Genomic DNA, 10624 nt, shown 5'->3' with positions numbered 1-10624 from the left:
ACGGTCACATTGCATCCTTATCCTAAATGTACATGCTAATACCATCCTGTTTGCATTTATTGATTGCATCATGCTAATTAGGAAATGGGAAATGTTATAACCTATACAAAGAGTGAGCATTGGAAAAGCCATAATGAGATTACAAAAATCAAAAGCATACATTTCCAATGCATCGATTCCAAAACATTAAATAACATAGGAGAATTTTTGGGCTATAGAAAACCATGCTTCCTCTCTGAACGTTATTGAATGAAAGGTCGTCAAAACCAAGAAGAATAGAAAGCAAAAGATGAATTTAATGGATAAACATAAACGCACTGCAAGGCTTGGTTTAGTGACAACTATGTTTAACTTGCTAGGAGGTGCACCGGGTTCAAATCCTAGCTATGTCTAGGAAGTTGATATATGGAGCCCATTGGGAAAGGGAAGGAGGGTGTGTGTGTAAGAGTACTTAACAAGACAATGAGCCAGCAAGAAACTATTAGGAAGCTGACAACTATATACATTTTCACATTATATGAGAATCAAGACCATATGTACAATTCATAATAAGATGCTCTCAAGATGTTCATCTTCTGGACGGCACCACAGGGAATCCACAAACATAGTTACCAAAAAACAAAGAATCCTGATGTGTTTGTTGAATAGATAAAACTGTTAATTTCTAACTTAAATTTTTAAACCTTGTAGGCCCACCCATGTGTGTCCAAGTATGCCTGCACTGCTTCCTTAATGGCCAAGTTCGGTACTAGTTGCGACGGATCCAGTGGTTCTCGCGTCACAGGGTCAAATCTACCAACCTATTTTACAATATTTTAGATGAATGCATACTGAATTTAAAATTAAAAGCATTTGATATAAAAGATTAGAACATGAAAATCAAATAACCTTCTGCAAATGATCAAGAATCACTGCCCTCTCATATGTAATTCCGCTCGGAGTGATTACGGGATCATGAAAAATATCAAGTGTGATTCTGCAGCATAAGTAATCTGGCACCTGTAGACTCAATAAACCATGTGATCAATGATATGCCATTATTTTTGAGACACCACATATGAAAGGATAGTGATCAAATGGCATGTACACACCTCAGTAGGTGTGTCACCCTCTGCAGCTTTACTGAAGACTCTTTGTAAAGCCTCTAACTGTTCCAATTGAGAAGTGGTAGCATCATCTAAAAATCCTTCCATGTGGGACATATCAAGAGAGTGTTTTTCCTTTAGAGCGGACTCGCAAGCTTCCCTGATACAAGAAGATATTTTATGAAAATAATATTAGATACAATGGCTAAATTTTCAATAACCATTAACCAATATAGAATTGAAATTTTGGTAACTGGTGGAAGAAAAAATGAAAAATCACAACGTAGTTTATAAAAAATATGATCAACACAGCTGATAGTAATAACCAATCATTCATGATGACCCTTGGATAATAGGTCTGACAATCACCAGAAAAACATACTTCAAGCTCTGCAAATCCCACGATCGCTTGGAAGATGTCCGTTCCCACTCTTGGTATTTTGCTCTCGCAAGCTCTCTCCATATTTCTTCTACCATATAGCCCTTGGGATTGGCGCCTCTCCCAAGATCCAAAGCCTTAAATTAAGTATCACAATCAGTGTGAATAAGGAAAAATCAATGTAAATATCTTAGAAAAGTTCATTACACAGAAAATCAGCAGTGAAGTTTATATTTAATCAGATGCTAGTCAAATCAAAGAGAAGGAAGCACAATGTCCCTTAGCAATTCAATAGTAAGCCAAATTGATCAGATAATCTGTGACTTGTCATCTATAACAAAGTATATTATCATCGAAATAAGAAATGATAAGGATGGAGACATGAGTGTTGGCTAATGTGGGAATGGATACAAATTGTCTCTAACTAATGTTTTGTAGCGCCGTTACTTTTCTCCATTGGCTCTCATAACCTAACATGAACCTACTAGGTATCCATGTTTTCATATCTTCAAACATGGCAGGCAAATTGCAATACCAACAAAAGAAAATAAGGGACAATACATGATTTAGAGAACAGTAATGGGAAAGCAAAATATCCTGCACCAGCCATCCACCAGAACAGCAAGCAAACACTAAATCACACTACCAATGGGCTAAACCACATGAAAGGACATTATAAGGCACTAACTGAAACCCATATTGCTAATCTTTCCATGACAAAGGTTTGAGTGGCAACCCCACCACAATCCTAAAAATGCAATTTACATAGAGGGATCAAGATTGGTGATTGCATGCAATATCAAAGAGCATAACAAGAGCTCATTTCTGATAGTCAAAATTCAAATTCATAGGACGCACTTTTGAAATTAAAAAAAAAAAAAGGAACCTCCCCCATCATAATTGTTCTAAGAACTAATATTATAATTAAGGGTTTATGTAACTTGTTCTTCCTTTCTTTTCCCTGCAATTTATCTTCAACTTCAATGCACATAGACCTCTGCAATATTATTAAACCTACACAAAATGACTTGTGCATTTATTTGTAAAAATGACGCTATAATTCCAGAAATGGCATGATCAGTATATATTTGTTAACCAAGCCTTTAACTCATGGAAAGTGATCCATGTGCACCAATAGGTAGTTGAACCATTCATCAGGTACAAAAGTGATCTACTATTAAATTCACAAAAAGTAAAATGCAAAACATTGTAAAAGCTAAACACTCATACACCATGGAAAGGCTTAACCATGCAATGAAGCATTAAATAATTTCAAGCAACAGCTATAACTAATGAACAAATGAACAAGAGATATTCAATGACGACTAACCTTCTCTAATTCTCTGATACCCTTGGTATGTTCTTGTTTCTGTAGCAATGCAAGTCCCAACATATAGTGAGCCTAAAATATATACGTAAGAAAATTCAGCTGGGCACAAGATAATCAGATCAAAGAACATAATCTAAAAATGAAAAGATCATGAACAATCTGCAACAAAATATCAAATTATAAAACGATGCATCCGAACATTCCAAACAGCCAAACACAGTCAATAGCTTAGCTAGCTATAATGAAATGTAGAAAGGTAACTCACAACTAATGATTGTTAAAATGCAATACGACAGTATAGAAATGCAATTCTATTCTTAAAATGGCAGCTAATGATTGCTTTCCAAGAGAACTAACAACTAGATTCCCAGAATCTATTGCCATTACTGAGATCTAAGACCAAACAAACCAAACTTGAAAAACACTAAACTCAGAAGAAAATCGAATATTATACTTAACCAATACAACACAACCATTGAAGCTAAAGACTCCGAAATCTCTAAAGAGTAAAGACTAAACAATGATCACAAAAAAAAAAAAAAAAAAAAAAAAAAACGAGATTACAAAGACCTTAACCGAATGGTTGTCAAGCTGAATCGCTCTCCGACAATCTTCTTCCACTCTCTCCCAATGACTACAAACAAATAAAGCAGATAATAATAACACAAAAATACCCAAGCAGAAGTTAAAAAAAAATAAAATAAAATTAAAAATCAGGAAGTTATGTTATCATATACTATACTTACTGGCGCTTAAGATGGCAGAGAGCACGGTTCGTCCAATACACAGGAACATTAGGGCACAAAGTAATTGCCTTGAATCGCCCAAAAAAGAAAAACAAACAATGCAATAATCCCAAAAACGTTACAAATTTTCATTTTTTGAAAAGAAATATGATTATTGATTAATTAAAGGAAAAGGGTTAGAAAGCATACCTCTGTGTAGGCATCGATGGCGGCACCGAAACGGTCTTTCTTGAAGTAAGCGTTGCCATCTATTCTGAGTTGCTCCGCTTGCTTCGCCGCCGCTGACAAGGCACCACCACTTGGCCCCATTCTTGATTCTTCTCTTTCTCTCTCTTGATGGAACCAACTCTATTACAGTAATGATAATAAAATAAATAAAATATAATAATAATTTTACTTTATTATATTTGATGGGTGGGTCGAGGAAATGAGAATGGGAAGTGTGGAGAAATTAGGAGCGAAATGGAGGCGAAGAAGAGCGATTTAAGTTTGACTCGGGATTGTGCTTTGTGTGCTTTGGGGTTTAGAAGTTAGAACACCAGCGAACCTGCGACCATCCAGTCACGCTTACGCACCTAATTTAACACGCTTCATTTCACGAGTAAATAACAAAAATGTACCTAGTACCAAAACTCAGTTACTAAATTAATTATTATATATTTTTATATAAATATATATTATTTAATTTATTTTTATGTGTATTTTATATTACTAATTAATTTGATAAATATTCGTAAATCACTTAAAATATTGAGATTTATTGTTCATCTAGCTGATAATCTTTGTTATTTTCGATCCGATTGAACAAATGGTAGAGATAATTTATAAAGACATTTCGACGCTCAAATCAAAATATATTTTAGAGATAGGATTGATATAAGTGTGTGTAAGGTACCTTGGGAGCTTGAGATGTGTTGATTTGATAGGTGTCAAAATTTTAGACCTAAGAAGGATGATTCAGATTTTTGGGCCGAGTCATCGTTGGATCGTTGAGGTTGAAATTCGAATCTGTAATAATAACTAATTTTTTATATACGCTTACATAGTTAGGTAAATAAATATAAGAGTATATATATAACCAATTTGAGTTGGTCGAGTGGTCAGCTCATTCGTTTGCTTAAACAAGTGTCGGAGGTCTAAATTGCCTTATGCATGCAGTAATCTATTGGCCAATGGCAAACTCTTAAATTGAGCTCAGATCCATGACGGATTAATCTTTGACCTATCGTGTTGATAACATTTTTGTCCCAAAAAAATTTTATTCTAAATATAAATCAAAATTGATTAATTATTATTAAATTTATAATTTTATTATATGTAAATTGTGAAAAAAAATCTTTTAAAAGTAAGCAAAAAATGTAAAATAAAAAAATAATTATGCGCAGGTTTTATTATTTTAATTTAAAAATAATTAAATTTTCATTTCTTTTAGTTTATTAACTTGTTTAATTTAAAAGAGTTTGATTCATAAATGTTATTGTTTTAATTTAAGAATAATTAGGCAATATTTTTTTTATCTTACTAATCTCTTATTTTAGAAGAGAATTATTCGAATTTCACCAATATAATGGAGAAAAAAAAGGTTATTTTATTAATTATAATAGATATACATAAAAAATAATTATTAATATAAAATATATATTAAAAATAAATTAAGCAATATATATATTTTAGCTTATTTGATGAGTAATGAGAATGCATGAGTGATGAGAATGTGATAGGGTTAAGCAAATGGTAACTGGATTTTATTTGACGAATAGAAAAAAATGTAATGAAGAATGGATGGATGGTTTGTTACTCAGTTACTAGTTATTACTTAGTTTTATTGGTTGATGATTTACATTAGATGGGATTCAAGTGTTTTAAGAATTTAATCATACGATCTCCTATCTATCTATTTGTTTATTAGGATTGTTTTGGAATATTTCCCTAAATTTATTATTACTAAGAACTGGATTGAAAAATATAAAAAAAAATTCCGTTTTGATGATTATTTCGATTTCTTAAAAATTCCATAAAAGATGTTTAGGAGATCATTTTAATTTCTTATCAATTGACATAATATCTAATAATTTATTTTACGAATTTAATGATAATATTATAATCATTATTTTCTTCTTAAAAGAAAAAGTTATAATATTGACTACATATATATATTTAAAAAAATATAATTTAATATATGATATCACAACAACGTATTAAGCAATTTATAAGAAAATCAATTTATTTCTCTAGACCAACTATATCTAAAATGTAAGACGCAAAAAAACAAAAAAACAAAAAACAAAAAAAAAAAACATAAAACTAAAATATATCTTATAACCTCAAAATGACCAAGAAGAGAAGTTCATAATATTGTAACACACAATATGTATTATTTTAAATACGTGGATTTAGGTGTAAGATCTTTATCTTAATTTTTTTTGCGATCCATGTAAATTTGAGCATTGAAGTCTTTACAGATACTCTCCACTATTGACGATGACGAAGTCGGGATATTAAAAACTTGAAATAAAAGGATAATGTGTGACAACATCGTATTTCTAACTTGCTCTCTACAATTCTATTTAGATAACTTCTAAACTCAAAAGAGTAAAAATATTTTTAAACAAAGATCTATATTAAATAATAAAAGCCTAATAATAAAGTCATTTCTTGCATTTTTATTAATCTAGATATAGTGTCAACTTCTTGAGAGGTTTATTTTATGATTTGCGAAGCTTAATTAATTATCTTGTCTATGATATTTTTATATATATAATTATTTTTATATATATGATATTTTTTAATTTGACAAGTTAAAGACTATTCTGTTACGGATTTAAATTTTATTTAAAAATTTGTTGTTAACTAATAGATTATTGTATGTATAAGATAAACTTAAACTCTCAACATATACTAAAATAAAGAAGTAAACTAATTATTCGACTAATCCAAGTTTTTATTGACCGTTACTCTATTTAGATCTTGGAATTTCCATCTAGAGGGGAAAAAAAGAGAACCTTTAGCTTTCCAAATTCTCGATTCGAAAATTCTCATCCAATAGTTGTTTCATATGTTGAATAATCCCAACTACATCATCTCCATCCAGCACCAAATCATCAACACCAGCTTATTTTGGAGCTTGCATAGATGCTATCATTGGTAGAGTTCTTATGTAAGTTTCACATAAACCATGATTCCAATGCCTGCAACATTTGAAATGTTATCACTCAGCTGAAAATTAAAAATCAGACTACTCCAATAGTGTGAGAAAAAAACACAGTGATGAACATGTAGATAACAACTAAAACATATATATGTAAACTTATTTTAGCGGAAACATTAATTAGGATCTTAAAAGTTGTGATTTTCATACCTGAATTGGTTGCCATAACAAGTCCTGATTACGGTAGAGTTGAACTTTAAGACTGATTGTGCAGAGCTTTGGTTACAGTAGAGTTGATCTTTAACACTGGTTTCTCTCCCTTTCCTTTCCTTCAGACGTTCATCAGGATGGCAGTTTCACGGTATTTTCATGAAAACTGTAAAACGTCGTGTATATTGAGGCAGAGAGAGGACCACCTTTTATGTGTTATTATCTTTAAATCTAATGCGTCTATCAAACATTAGAATTAACGGATGAGATTAAATCATTAATAGTTTATAGATAATTACAATTAGGCCACAACAGAAGTTTAAATTACAATAAACTTCCAACATTCTCCCACTTGACCTAAGTGTAATCATATTCTCACACATTACATAATTGCTTTAATATGGTAAAATACTTTGTGTGAGTTATGGCAGTCATGCATTTAATATGAAACACATTTCTTTCCATATACTACAACCACTAGCATCTTACTACACAAACTACATAAATAACACAATTTTATATCGGTCCCATAAAGTTTCTAGATCATTATGTTATAACTCATATAATAATATTACTTTAACTAGAAACAACAAACTATCAATGTTCAGAAAACACATAAATAAACATAGTGAGCTCAGAGTGTTAGCATCATTCAGAAGAACCAAGACCCATTCTATGTACATGTTCCTTAAATGTCTTTGGTTGCAATCCTTTAGTCAATGGATCAGCAATCATAAGTTCTGTACTAACATGTTCTATGGACACTCTTTGTTTCCGAACTTCCTCCTTAATGCCAAAGTACTTTATTTCCATATGCTTGGCACCTTTAGAATATCTATCATTTTTTGAGAAAAATATTGCTGCAGAATTATCACAATAAATTTTCAATGGCCTAGCAATTGAGTCAACAATGCCAAGTTCTGAAATGAAATTTCGCAGCCATAAAGCTTGATTTGTAGCTTCAAAACATGCTACAAATTCTGCTTCCATAGTAGATGTTGCCACAACGCTTTGCTTGGAACTTTTCCATGATATGGCAGCTTCTCCAAATAAGAATAAGTAGCCAAATGTAGACTTTCTTGTGTCAGCACATCCACCAAAATCTGAATCTGAGTAACCAATTACTTCTAATTGGCTAGACCTTTTGTACATGAGCATATAATTCTTTGTACCTTGAAGATATCTTAAAACCTTCTTTGCAGCTTTTCAATGATCCATTCCAGGATTACTTTGATACCTTCCAAGCATTGCTACTGCAAAGCTAATGTCCAGTCTTGTGCAAGTTTGCACATACATAAGACTTCCCACTACAGAACTATATGGAATTCCTTCCATTCGCTTCCGTTCTATGTCATTTTTTGGGCATTGCATAAGACTAAATTTGTCCCCTTTTTGAATTGGTGCAATTCCTGCGGAACACTTTTCCATGTTGAACCTCTCTAGAACTTTATTTATATAGGCCTTCTGAGACAATCCTAACAATCCTTGTGATTTATCACGAAAAATTTCAATTCCTATCACATAGGATGCCTCTCCCATATCTTTCATTTCAAAGTTTCTAGAAAGATATTCTTTAGTCTCACGTAACATTCCCAAATTATTTGTTGCAAGTAAAATATCATCAACATATAAGACTAGAAAGATAAACTTACTCCCACTGAACTTTCGGTATATGCATACATCAACAATATTTTCTTCAAAACCGAAAGATAGAATGGTATTATTAAACTTAATATACCATTGTCGTGAGGCTTGTTTTAGTCCATATATTGGTTTCTTAAGTTTACACACCATACGACCTTTTTCTTCAGTTGGAAAACCTTCAGGTTGATCCATATAAACTTCTTCATCAAGATTACCATTCAGAAAGGCAGTTTTTACATCCATTTGATGTAACTCTAAGTCATAATGAGCCACAAGTGCCATAATGATACGCAATGAATCTTTCTTAGAAACAGGTGAAAATGTTTCTTTATAATCAACACCATTCTTTTGAGTGAATCCCTTAGCAACAAGTCTAGCTTTATATCGTTCAACATTGCCTTTTGAGTCTCGCTTAACTTTGAAGACTCATTTACAACCAATACATTTAGCACCTTCTGGCAATGCAACAATATCCCAAACTTTGTTATCTTCCATGGATTTTAACTCTTCTTTCATGGCATCAATCCATTTTTCTGAATCATCACTATTTATGGCTTGTGTAAATGAAACTGGATCTTTAGATATTCCAATATCTTCTTCTTGTAAATAAGTCTCATAATAGCTTGGAATAGCTGACTTTCTTTTCCTTTGAGATCTCCTCAATGGTATTTCTTGAGACTCATTTCTTTCTGATATTTGTGAGTTAGTTTCTTCATTGGGAGCATTATCATTCAAATCTTGTTCATCACTATTAACGTGTTCAACAATAGTTGGAACAACTCTTTGAGTAGGTGTGGATAAAGGAACACTAACATGTATAGAAACATTAATTTTAATTTCCTTTATTTCTACATTTTGATGATTTTCACTCCCACTAACTTCACCATTTTCAAAGAATTTTGCATTACCAGTTTCTACAATTCTTGGACTATGGTTTGGACAATAAAAAATATACCCTTTAGACTTTCTGGATAGCCAATAAAATAACCACTCACTGTTTGAGAATCTAATTTCTTTTCTTGTGGATTAAATATTCTTGCTTCTGCTGGGCAACCCCAAACATGTAAATGTCGTAAACTGGGTTTTCTATTAGTCCATAACTCAAAAGGAGTCTTTGGAACAACTTTACTAGGAATTCTATTTAGCAAATACATGGCAGTCTTTAATGCATACATCCACAAGAATGTGGGTAAAGAAGAATTGCTCATCATACTTCTAACCATATCCATTAACGTTCGATTACACCTTTCTGCCACACCATTTTGTTGTGGTGTGTATGGCATTGTGTATTGTGCACATATGCCATGTCTTTCTAGAAGTTTTGCAAATGGACCAGGACATTGTCCTGTTTCATTATGTTTTCCATAATATTCACCACCTCTATCTGACCTAACAACTTTCACCTTTTTGTCTAATTGCCTTTCAACTTCTTTAATATAAATCTCAATAGCATCAACTGCTTGAGACTTTTCTTTAAGCAAATAGACATATCCATAACGTGAAAAGTCATCAATAAAAGTGATGAAATATTTTTCTCCACCAATAGATGGAGCATCAAAAGGTCCGCATACATCAGTGTGTATAATTTCAAGAAGCTGACTACTTCTTGTGGCACCTTTCTTGTTTTGTTTGGTTTGTTTTCCCTTAATACAATCCACACATAACCAAGATCAGTAAAATTTAAATTTTGTAAAATCTCATTCTTTACTAATCTTTCTATTCTTTCCTTGGATATGTGACCCAAGCGTTTATGCCACAAAAATGCAGAACTTTCCTTAGGCGTATTTGGCCTAACTATATCATTCTGGTACTCAATAAGCAAGGATTCAGAAAATTGATCAAGAAGTTTTAATTTATACAAGCCATCAATTAAAACACCATAACCAACAATATTAGAATTTTTAAATAAATTAAAACAACCATGTCCACCATTAAAAGAAAAACCACAATTGTCTAATTTTGAAATAGAAATTAAATTCCTAGACATTGAAGGTACATAAAGAGTCTTAGGTAAATCTAAATGAAAGCTTGTATCCAACACCAAACGATAAGTTCCTATTCCTTCAATTGGCGCTTTCACAC

At 31.9% G+C, this 10624-nt stretch overlaps 1 protein-coding gene across 1 annotated transcript; it reads right to left on the bottom strand.

Moving 5' to 3' along the window:
* Positions 1-479: 479 nt before the first annotated feature.
* On the bottom strand, positions 480-4165 carry LOC112776913 (E3 ubiquitin-protein ligase CHIP). Its single transcript, XM_025821185.3, has 8 exons — positions 3730-4165; positions 3541-3608; positions 3365-3428; positions 2795-2866; positions 1468-1601; positions 1092-1245; positions 889-999; positions 480-800 (listed from the first exon to the last, which is right to left on the bottom strand). Exons 1-8 carry the CDS (start codon positions 3847-3849, stop codon positions 678-680), a joined length of 846 nt encoding a protein of 281 aa, XP_025676970.1. The 5' UTR covers positions 3850-4165; the 3' UTR covers positions 480-677.
* Positions 4166-10624: the final 6459 nt, after the last annotated feature.

This window comes from Arachis hypogaea, chromosome 19, assembly GCF_003086295.3.
Source record: "Arachis hypogaea cultivar Tifrunner chromosome 19, arahy.Tifrunner.gnm2.J5K5, whole genome shotgun sequence".
Taxonomy (NCBI): Eukaryota; Viridiplantae; Streptophyta; class Magnoliopsida; order Fabales; family Fabaceae; genus Arachis; species Arachis hypogaea.
Note: the sequence above shows the minus strand (reverse complement) of the source record. Positions and strands in the feature narration are given on the sequence as shown.

Excerpts from the sequence above, each read along its gene's own strand:
- LOC112776913 (XM_025821185.3), bottom strand. The coding sequence starts at position 3,849 with ATGGGGCCAAGTGGTGGTGCCTTGTCAGCGGCGGCGAAGCAAGCGGAG. Across the intron at positions 3,429-3,540 it reads CTCTGCCATCTTAAGCGCCA|TCATTGGGAGAGAGTGGAAG; the intron begins GTAAGTATAGTA and ends ATTTGTTTGTAG. Across the intron at positions 1,602-2,794 it reads GTATCAGAGAATTAGAGAAG|GCTTTGGATCTTGGGAGAGG; the intron begins GTTAGTCGTCAT and ends ACTTAATTTAAG.